The sequence below is a fragment of the Melozone crissalis genome, unplaced genomic scaffold, assembly GCF_028551555.1.
Source record: "Melozone crissalis strain CALT ecotype California unplaced genomic scaffold, PUWL_Pcris_2 ptg000027l_1, whole genome shotgun sequence".
In the NCBI taxonomy this organism is placed as follows: domain Eukaryota; kingdom Metazoa; phylum Chordata; class Aves; order Passeriformes; family Passerellidae; genus Melozone; species Melozone crissalis.
Genome location: NW_026535805.1, coordinates 16,507,381 through 16,524,106, shown reverse-complemented (window position 1 = coordinate 16,524,106; position 16,726 = coordinate 16,507,381). Strand labels below are relative to the sequence as shown.

General features: G+C 41.2%; 1 protein-coding gene and 1 long non-coding RNA gene across 2 annotated transcripts; one reads left to right on the top strand and one right to left on the bottom strand.

The window, feature by feature from the left end:
• The first annotated feature begins 104 nt into the window (after positions 1 to 104).
• LOC128939378 (uncharacterized) lies at positions 105 to 2,526 on the top strand. Its single transcript, XR_008483213.1, has 4 exons — positions 105 to 229; positions 1,805 to 1,849; positions 2,107 to 2,190; positions 2,292 to 2,526. It is a non-coding gene; the product is annotated as an uncharacterized LOC128939378 (long non-coding RNA).
• On the bottom strand, positions 2,197 to 16,494 carry CEBPZ (CCAAT enhancer binding protein zeta). The gene is made up of 16 exons (XM_054280293.1): positions 16,322 to 16,494; positions 14,437 to 15,959; positions 13,125 to 13,356; positions 12,634 to 12,808; positions 12,200 to 12,288; positions 11,686 to 11,739; positions 10,903 to 11,005; positions 9,957 to 10,025; positions 8,718 to 8,784; positions 7,343 to 7,443; positions 6,053 to 6,110; positions 4,861 to 5,060; positions 3,804 to 3,887; positions 3,283 to 3,344; positions 3,115 to 3,196; positions 2,197 to 2,392 (listed from the first exon to the last, which is right to left on the bottom strand). The coding sequence occupies exons 1-16, from the start codon at positions 16,472 to 16,474 to the stop codon at positions 2,253 to 2,255; spliced, it is 3,192 nt and encodes a 1,063-aa protein (XP_054136268.1). The 5' UTR covers positions 16,475 to 16,494; the 3' UTR covers positions 2,197 to 2,252.
• Between the last annotated feature and the right edge of the window lie 232 nt (positions 16,495 to 16,726).

Below are 16,726 nucleotides of genomic sequence, written 5' to 3'. Positions count from 1 at the left end.
TTTACACAGCTCACATTTTGCACCGCTTGCCGCCGGGCGGCCCGAGTGGGGCCGCGGCCATGACGGGCCCGTGAGGCGGCGGAGCGGCGGCGCCTGCGCAGCGCTGCGGGCGGCGGAAGGCGCCGAGCCCCGGCCATGGCGCGGCGCGTCCTGAAGGGGCTGCTGCTGCTGGAGGCGGCGGGGCTGCTCGGCGCCCTCCTGCTCTACCGCGCCATGGACCGCAACCAAGGTGCGGTGGGGCGGGCGGGGGCCGCGCCCCGACGGGGACGGGGGGCGGGCAGGGGAGGCTCCTCCGCGCGGGGCCGCTGGCGGTGCCCGCGGAGCACGGCGCACCGCCCGGGCTGTGTAAGGAAATGCCGCCGTGTGGGGTCAGGAGTTGGGCTGGCGTGAGTGCAGGCGCACAGGGCTGGCTCGCTGGCACTAGGATTTACCTCTGAAGAACGAGCTGCTGGTGTAGCTTTACAAACGCAAGCCCGCGAGCAACCAGTCCTTCGGGCGGCAGCACGCCACCACACCCGGAACAAAAAGGAATCCTGCCCGGTGTTATAGTAGCAGCACTGGGCCGGATGAGGATTTGAAAGGGAGAGAGGCTGCCCGCAAATGAGGCAGGAATTGATCAGTCCTATTCCAGGCACCTGGCGTTGAGCCCCTGAAGGGATGACCTGGCTGTGTCTGGGTCTCGTAGCCTTTACAATTTGACATTTCCCAGGCTGAGGACAGAGCCGGCTGGCAGGAGGCAGCCCCCATTGTCACCCAGATTATTTAACTTCAGTCTCTTAGACTCAGGATTCCGTGCCCCGGTAAGACACAATAAGCAAAGCCCCAGTTTGGTTACTACAAGGAGGCTTGCTCTGCAGAGCAGCAGCCTTACTTTGCATGCAGGGCTCTGCAGGGTGCAGCACTGGTTAGATAGACCTGTGTCCCTTCGGGAAAGGAGCTGTCCTGCCTGCAGGGTCAGGGCGAGCCAAAAGGCAGCTGCTGCTTTGGCTGGGAGGGCAAAAATCCACCCATTTCAGCAGTGGTGTGGTCTTCATGCCGAGTGCAAGCTGAGCTTTACCTTGGCATCAGTTTGCTTTTGTTTTCCAGGATCCAGATGGTGTCAGGCTCTTAAATTTCAGCCATCTTTGCATTTTGATTAGAAAATACATGTAACAAAAATATGGAAAACAGATGTTTTCAGCCTATTGTAACTCGATGCTGGGCGTTCATCTTTGGGATTTTTTCTCCTCTTTTGCAATTCTTATATGCATTTGCATATTCTCTATAATTGCAGTTCCATAAAGTGCAGTGGGCTAATCTAACAGCTCAGTGAACTCAGAGGCTTTTACTGCGTTTTTTGTGTTAGTACTAGAATGGGTAACATCCTTTTACAAGCTGCTGTAAATAATTAAAATAGCATAAACCTGTTGTGATTTTCTACTGGGTTGTCAAGAGCAGCCTGCGGAATGATTCAGGAAACAAAAAACCAAAAAATCTGCACAAGGAAACAAAATTTCCCTGGTTTTATCTGCATGTCAGTCTACGAGAGGCATGCAGCTTCCTGTGAGTTGTAGGACTTGATTATCACAATTGTGAGGAAGCTCAGAAAACACTGCAATGATGGGACTGCATGTATGAGTAACCTGAATAAAGTCTCTGAAATTATTTTTTAAAAATAAATTCCTATCACATTATTTAATGGTGGCTGTAACTAGCAAAATTTAAACAAATTTTGATGAAACAACTCTAGTTAGAAAAATAGTGCCTTTAATTATTCATCTTAATATATGCTGGAATAGTAATTGTGATTTATCTTTCTTGTCAGATTTCAGATACACAATGCAGAAGAGGTTTCCATCAATTCTGGAAGGTGAGTTTGTAGTCATTGGCATCAGGATGGCTGAAGCTTCTGCTGCATCTCAATATATACAACAATATCTTAGGATGGCTTAAAACTTTCCCCAGGAGACTGCAGAAGTTTTTATTGTTAAGGCATGGCTGGAATGTCAGACTGTTGGACAGAGACCTCAGAGCTGGAGGGTTATACACTGAATAAAACCAGCCACAAAGGGGCTGCTCATCAGATATGTCTAACTTAGGGCTGACATGGATTTTCCTATTTTTCAGTTTATTACAAATCCAATGAGCGGTCTGGAATTCATGGCATAAGGGAGAATGACCAGATGACATGGTTAAGCAGCAAGAACTGAAGTAAGAAAGATTAAATAAAAAACTATTTAAGAATCATTATTTTTTAAATGTCCACATCAAGTTCATCGTCTTGATTTCTTGCCTTTGAACTTGTTTTTCAGCCCTCTGTGCCTGAACTGTTTCTTCTTTCTGATGATGCTTTTCACATCCCTGTTGTGAAGCCACTTGTCCCGCTCTATTTCCCACTGGATCTGTTTGACATCTGGAGAAGGAAAGATGAGAATTTAGGAGCCGGTGGATACCTCTGACCATGATGTGGCATGCAGATCAATCATGTCCAAATTAAAACTTGACTACTGTATTTATAAAAGTTAATAAAGTGCAAACTGCCTTTTTTTCTGAGAAAGCTGCAGGTTTTTTTTGTTTCACAAAACAAACCTACCATCTCAGAGTTTTAGACACTGCTTTGTATTTTACTAATGCTAGACACGTTTGCGTTAGGAGCAGTGTTTATTCAAGCAGCATATACACATATAATTCATTAGAATTACTTTGGGAAAACTGCTTTGTGCTTCACTGACACTGCAAGGAGACAGTCCAGTAGGTAAGTAAAGACAGCAGTACCTTATGCTTTCCCTTCCCAAGGAATCACAGACACTTTACCTTGCAGAATTCACACAAATGCTTGACAAAGAGCATCCTGCCTGTCCCTGTTCAGAGTGAAAGGGCCAAGGACAGCCTCTCCCTCTTTTCTGAAGCCTTATTACTCCACTACTCCCACTTAATATTTAGCACTGGGCATCTCTTGTCACCGGAGGAAACTGTCTGTCACATTTTCCTGATGCTGAGCTACTGTCCCTGCTGTGTGTGGTTTCTGACCCTGTGTTCCAGTTAAAGGTGGTTCATCTATTCATGTACAGAATCTGAAGGGAAAGAAGTGAATTTCAGCATTACGGCTGCCTGCTACTTGCAGCATGTACTTACTCGCGTTATCTCTGTTGGCCATGGCGTTCATTCCGATATTGTCGAACTTAGAGCCAGCATTTTCATCCAGCAGATAGCCAAACTTTAAAGAAAGAAAGTTTAGTATTCTGTTACAAAGCAGCAGGTGAAATGCCTGATCACTTTTTGTTAAGTACTGATCAAACTCACCTCTTCTGCAGATGCCAGTATACCAGCATCTTGGAGTTTTCTCTTCTTTCCTCGCCTGGATCCTTCAAACAAAAGAGTATTGCTCTTATGAGACACAACTTCAAGTTCCCAAAGACACCAAAACAAGTTTTACCGCGTTGTAAATGTTTAGAACTTTTTATTAATGAGATTGTCTGCATTAGCTATGTTGGAAATCTTTGTTCCTCCCACCCTCTAAAAAAAGTGTTTCCAACCAAGAATTAAATAGCACAAATGGGTGCATCAGGTGTAACATATGCACAAAGCACCAGTACAACTTCATCCTCCTTCAAAATTCCTCCTTCAATTCTCATCTCTTCAACAGTAGATTGTTACTGTGAATTATGCTGGCTGGAGATAACCTCCTTTTATGGTTTATTCAAATCTGAACCTAGATACAAAATGTGATAATCTGCTGTAGTAAATCCCTCTATTTGCTGTAGTAAATCCTTCTACTCCAAAGGCTTTTGAACTATTTTATTTCTATTGCAGTGTTTTCTTACCTTCTAGTGATCCCGCAAAATTCATATCTTTCTTTTTCTTTCCCTTTTTACTGACAGATTTCAGTTGCTTGTCATTGTTTGAGTCTGATAGGAAAAAAACCCAAATACATCAGTCTCCAATTTTCACACCATGTACATGTATTTAAAGTGCAGCAGAGACTAAAATTCCTTTCTAGGCATACTTGTCATAATGGTCCAAGTCTCTAAAAGGCAGTGCACACAAGCAAATCTAGTATTTCCTCAAGCTGGACCATTAAAAATTGGTCTTTGGTGTGCTGTTCCCTGTGTTGTTTTCACAGCACCAGAAGGGAATGATACTATGATACACAGAATACAAAAGCTAAAAGCAGGCATTAGGTAAACCTTGAATGTTTGCGTGTTAAGTTTGGTGAAATAATAATAAAAGATTGTTTTAACAACTGTATGAACAGTGTACCTCCTCTACCCTCAGTCAACTTCCTGTGACCTTTAGTTATTCACTGAAATACTCCATTAATCTCTGCTTTTCCAGCCACATGCACTGTATTCTGTGTAAACTGTGCTTTTCAGGTGAAAAAATAAAATCATGCAGATAAAAGAATCAGTTACTACTCCAGTGGTAATAAAAAATTGAGTGCATAGCTCTATTACAAGAGTAAGCTGTTAGTTGTGAGACTGCCATTTCAATAAAAGTTACTTCATCTAAAAAAAATCAGCATTAATTATGTCTAAAGAAATACAAAAAATTATCAATTACCAAATTTTTTTTTCTCCTTGAGCTCTTTTAATATTTCTACCTACTGAAGCCAGTTATTCATGTATAAATTTACAGAATTAAAGAAACATGTCTCATTTGGAAGTTTTTGATGCCTAATTCCTACCCTCATCTAAGAGATTGTGCCTGGAAATGCTTCTCTTAAAGATTTCATTGTACAGAGAAGGACTTATCATTTCTTTGGTTAAAAGCCAAACTTCCCACCTAGATAACTAAACTGGAATTTGCATATGTAGTTACATATTATATAACCTACTTTTAAAGCTTTTTCTTCTTGTTTTTCAGTAACAAATGGCACTTTACCTAGGTCATCATCATCTTCAGACACATCCATAAATACACCTCCCTCTTCATCCATATCCTCTTCAAAGTCTTCATCCATACTTCCTAAGGAGACCTCCTCATCATCCAGATCGCTGAAGTCATCTTCATCATCAGAATCCTCCCAGTCAGCACCAGATCCCTCACCTTTCTTGCGGCCCTTGGGATTTTTTTTTATATTACTAAAAGAAGATGTAACAAGCTTAGCACTTCATCTGGAAAAATACTGTTTGCATCTAGATGACATCTATCTACTGGCAAACACTATATTAGGAAAGTTCAGCATCATTGCAAAGTACTGCAAATGTAGGCTGTGACCTAAAATATACGTATTATACACTCAGATATGTTTTCAACATTGGTATAGGCAGTTGTGTTATAAAAGTAAACTATTTTAAGAAGTTCTGGAGAGAATCCTACTCTGAAATTAGCAGAAATGACAGCTTGAGTATTTTATCTCCTCTGGGTGTTTGCTCCTTTCCAGAAAGTCTTTTCTGTAAAACACAAACTGCTCTATTAAACACCAGTCAAGATCACAAAAATGTTTCAAGTTTCACTAGGAGTTCAGACTTTAATTTTGCTGTTGCCTCAAGGGAAAAAGTCTCTGTGCAAATTCAAATGCTGCATTATAGATACTTTGAGTAAAATAGAAGCTGCTTAATCATTTACAATGGGACTCAATGAACCTAAAGGTTCTTTCCCATCTAAATGATTATTAATGGACAGCAGGAGAACAGAGCTCTGTGACTCTGGATCTCACAAAGTTTATTAACTGTGTTAGGTCCAGTTACAGCCAGTACTTATGGCAGCAGTGCCATTATGCCTCATTCTGCTTCGTTTTGTACTTGGTAATTCTCAAATAGAAACCTGAGGCAATGAAAAACAAGATTTTACACTGCTTACTGGGTCACTCCATTGTATAAAATAAACAATTAATTAATTAAGATAATCCAATACTACAAGTCTCATTTAAGGACTATAAGCATCCCAAAGTCATCACTATGGGACTATTATGGGACATGCAGAAAACCTGCATTACTCAATGTAAATCTGATATTGCCTTTTTTGCAAGGTGGTATTCTAAATCATTCTGAAAAAAGTCTATCTCCTTCCACAGAGGAAACTCTATACAGATACTAAGACAAGAGGAGTAAGAACTAATCTGAAGTCTTACCCAGCAAAATCAAGGTCATCCTGGTCAACAACAGCATTATCAGCAGCTTCAAAAGAATCTAGGGAGAAAGAAAAATGTAATTACTACAAAGAAATATGCAGGTCATTGCATCCAGCAGGTACCTTCCAGTACCTAAAGGATGCCACAAGAGAGCTGGAGAGGGACTTTCTCCAAGGGCATGTAGTGACAGGATGAGGGGGAATGGCTACACACTGAAAAGAGTTTAGATTAGGTATTAAGAAAAAATTATTTACTGTGAGGGTAGTAAGGCACTAGAACAGGCTGCCCAGAGAAGCTGTGGATGCCCCATCCCTGAAAGTGTTCAAGGCCAGGCTGGATGGAGCTCTGAGCAACCTGTGTTGTGGAAGGTGTCCCTCCCCACGGCAGGAGGGACAGAATGAGGTGATCTTTAAGGTTCCTTCCAACCCAAGCTATTCTAGGATTCTAGCATTGCAAAATATCTAATTTTCAGATATAGGGCCATTATTTGAAGCTTCTGAATTTATGAAGCAAATTCTCATGGGAGATACTACTAATAAAAGACAAATGCAATTAGTAACAAATTCTTGTTGTAACTAAGGCCCTATTAATTGAGTCACTAAGAACCCTAATAAAAGAATGTAGAATTCTCTGAAAATACTGTACAAAACAGTTATGGAGATTTAACTGGATTTTTTTTTTTAATACATATAAGTAAAATTTGAAATAATAAAATAATGGACATTTTCTGGTACACTATTTAACAAATTTAAATTCTGGAACAAATCCCACACTAATTCCAAAGTAAAGTACATGCTACAGGAAGAGCTAAGGCTACTGCAGAAGTTTGCCAATGACCATCCTGAACTCATAATCTCATGAAAGATGTTAGAAACTATGAGAGAAACTGTAAGCAAGACTGAAAAAGCCCAAGCAGTAAAGAAAAAATAGAAGCAAATGTTACATGCTGTTAGAACAGGTTACTCAGACTTAGGAAGAGAACAAAAGGGCATGCCACTCATGAGTGTAGGTTCAAAATCAGACAATTCCCAGCCACTCAAACAAGCTGACTACTGCAGGGAAGGGAGCAAGGCCTCTTTTCCAAACAGCCACCCAGGCAGCTCACACAAATCATAGCAGGAACTGCTGTCAGCAGTAGCACAAAGAGCAACTGGAAAGCCAGTTTTCTCCCACTGCCATATTCCTCTATCTGGCTCCTTTACACAATATGAACTATAAAAAGGATAAATTAGTAATTTGAAAAATCTAGGAATACTGGGATAGTTACTGCAAGGAAGAACACAGCCTTACCCAATGCTCTTTCAAATTCATCATCATCCACATCTTCCACACTTTCTTCATCATCCAGACGCTTTTGTTTCTCTCTCTTCTTATCAAACTTTGAATAAAATCTGAAACAACAGACACAAAATTACAGGGGATGATGTTTGACTTTTTTATTAAAGAATCTGCAAATTGTTTCCCATGTATGTTGCCAGTGGAAAACTCTAAGTGATGGTTTCAAACACATCAAAAATCAAGAGACTTGTACTTCCTTTGTTTATCAAAAAATCAGTCACTACTGTAATACTTAAAACAATGAAATTTCACTGGCCAAATGTGGCAGAAGTTATTTTCAACGTAATGAATTTATAAAAAACCACAACAAAGATGTAAAAATCTGCCTTAGACTGAGAAGGAAGAAAGGATCAAAATCAACTTGAATATAATTGGGAAAAAATAAAGAAGACATTCACACATCAAGTTTTATTACATTTTCTCACATAGCCCTCTTCTTTTGGGTCTTAGTTTTATCTTCTGTCAGCCATTTTCACCTTCATTTCATGTTAAAGAACCACCAAACACAGAAGGCAATTCTGACCATGTACAAAAGAGTACTTTGTACAGAAGACTTCAAATGTGTAATCTCAGTTTCAGCCATCTCCAATGTAACAATACTGCTAACTTTTCAGACAGGGGCAAACTTTCAAGATGCTTTTCTTTAATCTTGAAACTAATACCACTATTTTATTTATTTATTAGCAGTATATTCCTCAATATTGTAGTATCAATTCATTTATAATAAATGAAGTTAATTCAAATAATAATTTGCTAAGGAGACAGAGGTAATCTGTATTTTGATCTAATAAAAACAAATCTTTGCCAAATGCATATCACTTCAATTTTAGTACTACAACTGCATTTTTATATCATAATCTCAAAGGAAATTCAAAGAAACAGAAAGAACTATGAGTAATAAAAATCTAAATACTCTGAAAAGCAGCTCCTCTTTTTTTTGCCTTGTTCCATTCTAAAAAGCTTTGATGTTAATAACATAAACAAGCTATATTCCAGCTGTTATTATATATACCTCTAATGTGTAAGGATTACAACCCACAAGATATTCATCATTACCCACTACTTAAGGCTTCTCTATTATAATGTCAGCTAACTTAATTTACTTAAACTACAAACCCCAATTGCCTTTGTTCATAGGTGATATTCTTTCCTAAGCACTTTTGACAAATGTTAAAATTATGTCCAAGAAAAGCACTAAGTCATTCAAATGAATCAAAATTTGCAAATCCTTGAAATACCAGAGAGTACTTACAAAATGCAATGGGTTTTAATGGCACTGCATTAAAAAAACAACACTTAAAATGAACATTCCCAAGTGTTCCTTTACCTGTGAAAGAACACTTCATCCACTGGGATTTTGCTTTCATCTTTGGCCCGGAATTCCTTACTGTTGACTGCAAAAAGAAAAAATGAACTGATTCAATCCAAGTTGAAATGCTGGTTATTCTTTCCAGAGTTTAAGCAGCACACACAGATAGAAGCAGACACATGGTGTCATCCATTCAATAATGGGCAGCTTATCTGAAAACCTCTTCAGACCAACACAGAAAGCAATTTTGACCATATACAAAAGCGTAATTTTCACAGAAGACTTCAAATGTGTAATCTCATTTTCAGCCATCTCCAATGTAACAATACTGTAAACTTTTCAGACAGCAGCAGGTTTTTAAGATGCTTTTCTTTAATCTTGAAACTAACATCACTATTTTATTTATTTATTAGTAGTATATTCCTCAGGACAGAATTGCTCCTAAATTGCTCCTTCAACTCTGAATAAACTAAAAAATGTGACAAAGTGTATAGGCTAAAATTTCTACTTTCAGCTTTAACAGCTGTAAAACCAGCCATAAAAGTACACCAGTACTTACTAATCTGCATAACTAAAACCTCTGCAACACAACAGACTCAAAGCTGGTGGAAAAGCACATCCCTGGGAATGCTACAGAGACATTGCCACAGAAGATGGTACCTCTTCTGTCCTCAAGCAGCATGTTTTACTGATAGCTTGCTCTGTTTTTTTATCTGCTGGTTTTTAAACTAAATCCAACTCTTGATTGGTAGAAACAGTGGGACTGGACAAAAGCCAGCTTATTTCTGGAGGCAGGAAGACTCAGCAAAATAACAGTGCCAAAGATACCTTACAGTCATCCTAATAACAACTGCAGCTGTGGCATTGTATGGAGCAATCCATATCATTTGAAATCCATAATGAAAGAACTTAATGGGATTTAAATAATTATACAGATCCATTTTCTGGTATTTAAGCCATTTTTTAATCATAATAAACAGAATAAAAATGGCTATAGAATAACTGACTTTCTCTACATAATTTTTTCTTGAAATGATTCAACAGATCCAAAGTTCCATCTGTGAAGGTTCCATACATCCTTACAAGAAGATGAGGTCTGATCCTGAACAGGAGGCATGACCATTGCACTCCTGATGGATGGCACTTTCTTTTATTGCTAAAACAAACAGTATAGACAGTGCAGATAACACATCAACATCAACCAACCAAGGATTTTTTAGTCCTCATAATCTTAACTGATTTAAGGGGCAGACTTACCTGCAAGATTCTGCATATCCTTCATAAACTGCTTCTTCTTCGGCTGCATTACCACACTGCTGGTGTTTTCTGTACCAGAATATAAATCAGAGAGAATTTTTATTTTATGACTATTGATACAGAACTGTTAGGAGCAGCTGACAGACCAGTGGGTTGTGCTGCCATCCAAAATGACCTCAAGAGGCTGGAGAAATGGGCTGACAGAAACCTCTTGCAGTTTAACAAGGGGAAGAGCAAAGTCCTGCACTGAAGGAGGAACAACCCCAGGTACCAGTATACACTGGGGGCTGCCCAGCTGGAAAGCAGCTTGGCTAAGAACACCCTAGTAGTCCTGGTGGACACCCAGTTGGCTGTGAGCCAACACTGTCCCTGCAGCAAAGAAGGCTGATGGTTTTCCTGCCATTTGTCAGACCACACTTGGAGCCCCGTGTCCAGGTCTGGGCTCTCCAGTATAAGGCAGACATGGGCACACTGCAGAAATCAAGGGATGGGTCATTAAACTGATGAAGAAGACTCCACCTGAACACCTGGAAACACTTTTTCACTGTGAGCACAACTGTGCACTGCCACAGGTTGCACAGACAGGCAGTGGAGTCTCCACTCTTGGAGACATTCAAAAGCCATCTGGAGAGTCTGCTCTAGGTGTCTCTGCTTGAGCCCACGATTCAGAGATCACTTCTAGCCTCAACCATTCTGTAGTGTTCACATCTCCCTATCCCTTGCTGATTCCTGCAAAGGGAGCAGTTCTGCCCTGCAGGTGTGAGGGCCAGCAGGATGTGGCTGTCAGCTGGTTCTGGGTTGCAGACATCTCTCCCACAGCCCTGAAGACTGATCCCACTCCTCTCTTCCACCACTTGCACCCCAAATACTCAACAAGGCCAATCTGAGAGAATGACAATTCAGAGAGCACCTACAACCAGGATCACAGGTACAGAGAGGTGCCTACCTTTGCCTTTGCTGAGCTTGGGATTTCTGTACACAAAGCGATCCAAGAACCTCATTAAGGTGAAATCCTGCAAAGGGTCACCGGAGTACTGAATGTGATTTCCCTGAAAGAAGGAAAAAGCAAAAAAAAAATTAAGGTCTCCATTTTAGAAAGACACCATCTAAACACAGAGGACTCAATCAGTTCAAGAACAACATTAAAACATACTTTAAAAAGATTAAGATTTGGGGATACTATACCACATAACCCTGATCAGATCCTTCTTTTTGCAATTTCACTATTTGCTTAACTAAACCACAACTCCTTTGCTTTGTTTCAGTGATAAACTGCCTTGCAAAGTACCGTGCTAACAGCAGTTAATATTCAACATCATTTCAGTACCATATATTCAAATGAAAAATAAGTATTTTAAATACACATCTGTGAAAGTTGGAGTGGTTTTTGCATACAACAGTATTTAAAAAAGAATTTGTTCCTGTAGTAGGGTTTCCCATATTTAAAAAAAAATTAAATAAAAGGATATTAAAAAACCTCTAATAAAGCTTTAAGCATTATATAATACCTACATTTCTACAAAACTAAAACTTTTGTAAGCAGTATCCTTTACATATAACATTGTCATTCCATGGAAAGCTTGGCATTTTAGAGTATGATAAGAGCTCTGCAGAGCTGTTAGTTACCCACAAATTGCAAGGAGACTTTATAATGTATTTTTTCAAATGGCAAAAGATACCTGACATAAAATATCAAACTTCAAAGCAACAAGCTAGCAAAAGCACTTACTTCTAGAATTGTTTTTGCAAACAGGGCCACAGACGGATGAAAATGTTCAGAAAGCTGAAAAACATGAGTCATTAATTTATTTCTAATTAAAAAATACATTGTAAGACCTCTCTGTGACTTACGAAATAACAGACATACACATAGCCATGCACGGCTGATGAAACACTTTAACAACTGAAGAACTTCAAGTTCTAATCTTTTATTTGCATTAAATACATTTTTATTTACCATTTTATTTAAGTCAACACTAAAAAGCTTTAGTGATCAAAGCTAAGTTCCAACAGTCAAAAAATATTATTATTGTCCAAATCCCCATTTAAAAAATTTCTATTCCCCACTCAAGAATATCAATATTGTATGGAACATATACAAGCTTAAAGTTAAACAACGTGTCAGCTTTATCCTTTCTGTTGTTACTCAAGCAGCTACTTCAAGAATAACCAAGTTCTTTTTCCTCTCTTCATACAAGGGCCTCACTTTTAAACTCAACAACAGCAATTCAAGAATGTCCTACCTTCTTCAGTTCCCAAAGGCTTGTACTTTCAGCACCACAGTACAAAGGACTTCTGTGCAGAGGATCATAGGAAGCTTCACCCTTCCTGCCTGTGGGGTGGAGGGGAGCAAAACAAATTTTCTCAGGCAACTTTACCAGAGTATTATTCTTATTTCCCCATAACAGTAATGCTGCCCATCACTCCCAGCTGGACAGGCCAGGGTTCATCTGGCAGCAGGACAAGGCTGTATTCAGCTGCCCTTGAAATACACTAGTCAAGAGTCTCATCACTGCTGAGGTAACAGATAAATTGCTCTGAGTGGTTGCTTTCAACTAAACTTCAATTTAAAAACTAAAATAATGTTTCAATCACTGAATCTTACAACAACTCTTAACCAGCATGTCCCTGTTATGGACTCTTAGCTGTTAAATTATCTATTTTCTTGCTGATTTACCTCCCATATTCAGATGATGAACCCACGAGGCTGATGAATTTGAATTGTTTGTTTTAGCAGAATTTTCCACTGTGCTTTTCTTTTCATCTCCTACTTCTTTGTCAGCATCCACAAATTTTTCCTCATCCTCTTCAGCCTCTTCTTGATCCTTAAAGCACTCTTCATCATCTGATCCCTAAAAAACAAACACCATTAGCAAACAGCTTTTCCTTTCCATATTTACTCTGATTTTTTAGAAAAACACACATAAAGTTCTTGAGTTACTAATAAAAATTTAAACAAATGGTGGTTGATGTTTAAGAAATACAGAGTTTTGTCCTTGATATAGCACTTAAAATAGAACTTTACTGCTTAGAACACACAACTACAATGGTCCCTCCCCATCTCAAGAAACATGTTAGCAAATAGTTACTAAAAGACAGGTTAGGAAAAAGTGTTTATGAAAACAGCTCTTATTGAAAAAGCAGAGAGATAAAGAAACCATCTTATACCATGTGATCCTGTAACTGGGCCCTTAACTCTGGTTTTACTTTCAGAAGCTCAGACAGAAGGTACAGGGTTCCACAAATGAAGGGAGGCATTTGTCCACAAGTGACTTGGAGCAGCCTCTTCACAAAGGCCTTCACACGCCGCAACACAACATCTGCCTTCAGAGACTTGTAGACAAGATTTAGAAACATGGATGGCTTGGAGCACGTTGCTAAAGCAGGATCTAGAAGCTTCCTGTAGGACACACAGGAGAAATTCTGCTGATTGTCACAATGCACACAGGAGAATAACTGCTATTAACAACAATTACCTACATTTTTCAGAGTGCCATCTAAAAAACAGGTTGCTCCTCAGTACTTCATACTATTAATTTCAATACTGAACTGTCAAGAGTTGTGCAATATTTCTGGATATATATGAGACACTGAAGATTAATACAAAAAAAAACCAAACTGCCTTGGTAAACAAAATATTGCAAGAAAATAAAAAGAAACTGAGTTCAACTGAAAACAGTTTCAAAATTTGAGTTATTCAGTGTTAAGAAGCTAATCTGATTTGTTCATTTAAAAAAAGAAAGCAAATGGTTAAAAATCAGCACACTTCACAATCAGATCAGACACTTGTACTGGCAAGTTCATTTTGTACTCCAATTTTTTTCCAAGCTGCCAAGCACAATAAGACCCTTAAAGACAGTGCACATTCTCAGGGAACCTGAATTCCCTTTTTAAAAAAAATCAGTAACTTCCCCTTAGTCATCTAAACAGAAGCCTGTAAGGATCCTATAAAGAATCTAAACAATCAGCGGGGACAAGAAAAAAAAGCAGTATTTTTATAACACAAGGCTTTCCAGCTACACAAATTAAATAATCTAAAAAATTTAAGATAATATTCCTCCTCCTCAAAATAAGGAAAAAAAAAAGGAAACTATTTTAGGCTATTTACAGGCCAAACTTACAGGCCTAATTACTTTACAGGCTAGTACCTGTAAAAGTGATTTCAGAAGGAACAGTTATCAATTAGTTTCAAATAAGATCTGGAAGTAAAGCAAGCCACCAGAAAAGTGGCAAAGGATGAAATGCACATGTGCTCTCAGGATCTATCACTGTCTTTTGTTTTTATCCTTATGTCAAATCAAAGAAATCATAAGCAGCTTCCAGCTTCTACAAAACATCAGGAATTTTAGCCAAAGAAACACGAAACTAGGAAGATCTTAAAAGCAAAGTGTTTCTACAACTTTAAATCAATGGTGACTACCATTAAAATGAAATTTAAATTAAAATGAAATTAATATAAAAATGCAAACCTGCCACTTACTTGTACAGCGCTGCATAGTACCTGTCTGACACAGTCTGCTGAGAGTCCATCACTTGGAACAGCAGCATCAGGGCCTGGACACTGGTACTGAAGTTCACAAGATGCAGAACTTTGAACAAGGTGTTCATTTGCTCTTTCACTTTCTCATCACCAGTCTCAGCGTAAGGGTAAGCTCTGTTTACCCCACAAAGAAGAGCACTGAGCATTTTGGATTCAACATCCTTTTTCTTTATGCAGTTCCGGAAAAAGCAGAAGTACAGAGTTATCAGCTTGTTAGCCAGTGCACTTTCCTCATGACTGAGGACTATCTGATTCAGAAAGCAGATAGCATAATATTGAGTTTTCACGTTGATGTTTGAGCGGTACAGCAGCCTCTCCACCTCACTGCACACCACTCCCTTCATGTTTGGATGCCTGTGAAGCAACGTCTCCAAGAGATAGGAGGCTTTGGTGGCGATCTTGTTCTGAGGGTCACCCAGTTTGTTCACCAGCAGAACCAGCAGAGCTTTCTCCTGCTCGGGCTTGTTACAGAGCAGCTCGTGGGACACTGCCAGCGCCCGGGATTTCGTGGCTGTCAGGCAATCATGGCTCAGTGTTTCCAAGGCCTGCACGAACTCTGCTATCTGCAGCTTCAGGTGATGCTCAAAGTACCAGAGGATCAACCTCCTGTCTCGTGAGTCCTTGTTGCCACTCGACATCTGCACGATGCTGTTAAGGGGTCGCTGGGAGAACAACCGCAGTTTCCGATTGTCTGGTAAGATATCTGTAATGAGAAGCTCCTTGAAAGTATCCAAAGCCATAAGGCTCTGCTGCCTGCTGCCCTTTTTCTTTATGAGGTTTATCAAGTTCTCAACGAATTGGAGACTGTGGACAGCACTGTCCTGGATGAGAAGGGTCATTGCTGCCATCCTGTCAGCCAAGGTACCTGAGGACACAACAGTTTTAATCCATGCAGCAGAGGCCCCCTTCTGATACTCTGTCTTATTCTTAAACAGGTCTGTCTCATGTTCATACAGCTTCTGAGCCAGGGCCTTGTACTTGGACAAAAGTGTCTGATTCTGTGGTTCTGGAGAGAACTCGTTGGTGTATTCCATATCATACCACTTGCCCCCCGGTTTGATCAGGATTGCTTGCCTAGCATGAAATTCAAAATCTTCTTCCAGCCTTTCTTTCTTTGTGGAAGGCTGCGGGCCCTGATCACCACCAGCCTGCTTTTTCTTGCTGTCTTTCACACTGCTTGCTTTTTCCTTTCCTTTTTTTTCTTTTTTCCCCTCTAGTGAAGGACAATTTGTTTCCTTTTTGCTTTTCTCTTTCTTTGGAGGCTTCTCTTTCTCCTTACTGCCGCCATCATCATCATCCTCATCCCCCTCCACCACCAGGCAACTCTTTGCATACTTGTTGAGCCCCAGGGAGCTGACGAACGCCTCCAGCTCCCCTTCCTTCAGGTCATCGATCGTGTCCTTCTTGCCGCCGTCCACCATCTCGCTCTCCTCGTCCACAGCACACAGCATGAGGTAATCTTGCTGCAGAGACAGGGCACATCTGTCACGAGCAAGGTTTGCCAAGACTCCCAAGGCTTCCCCACAGAATCCCTGAATGATTTGGGTTGAGAGGGACCTTAAAACCATCTAGTTCCAACCTGCCTGCCATGGGCAGGGACACCTTCCCCTAGACCGGGTGGCTCAGAGTCCCACGCAGCCTGGCCTTGGGCACCTCCAGGAATGGGGCACCCACAAGTTCTCTGTCCCGGTGCCTCACCAGCCCCTGAGCACAGAACTTGTTCCCAACACCTGCGTGTGCCCCGCATCCCTCGGGCCCCGCAAGGGCCCGTCCGGGATGGGGGTCCCGGCCGCCACGTGCTCCCGCTCCTCCCGCGCTCCCTTACCTTGGTGCCGCCGAGGCGCAGCACCTCTTCCAGCGTGAACTCTCCCGCATCCCCGTCTCCTGCTTCTTCGTCACCATCGTCGTCCTCCTCGCCGCTGTCGCCGCCCGCCTTCCTCCGCTCCCCCAGGCCGAAATCCCAGAGCGCGGCCGCCATCTCTGCCCGCCGGAAGCGCTGCCGCGCACAGGCCCGACGCGCGTCCGGCCGGCACCGGGCGGGGAGGAGGAGGAAGAGAAGGAGAAGGAGGAGGAGGAGGAGGAGGAGGAGGAGCAGGAGCGGCGGGAGAAGCGGGAGCCGCTGCCATGGTGCTGCCGCTCGCTCGCCGCGCGCTCCTGGCGGGCCGCCGGCGGCTGCCCCGTCCTAACACCGCTCCCCGCGGTGAGCGCCGCCTGTCCCCGCTTTCCCTCC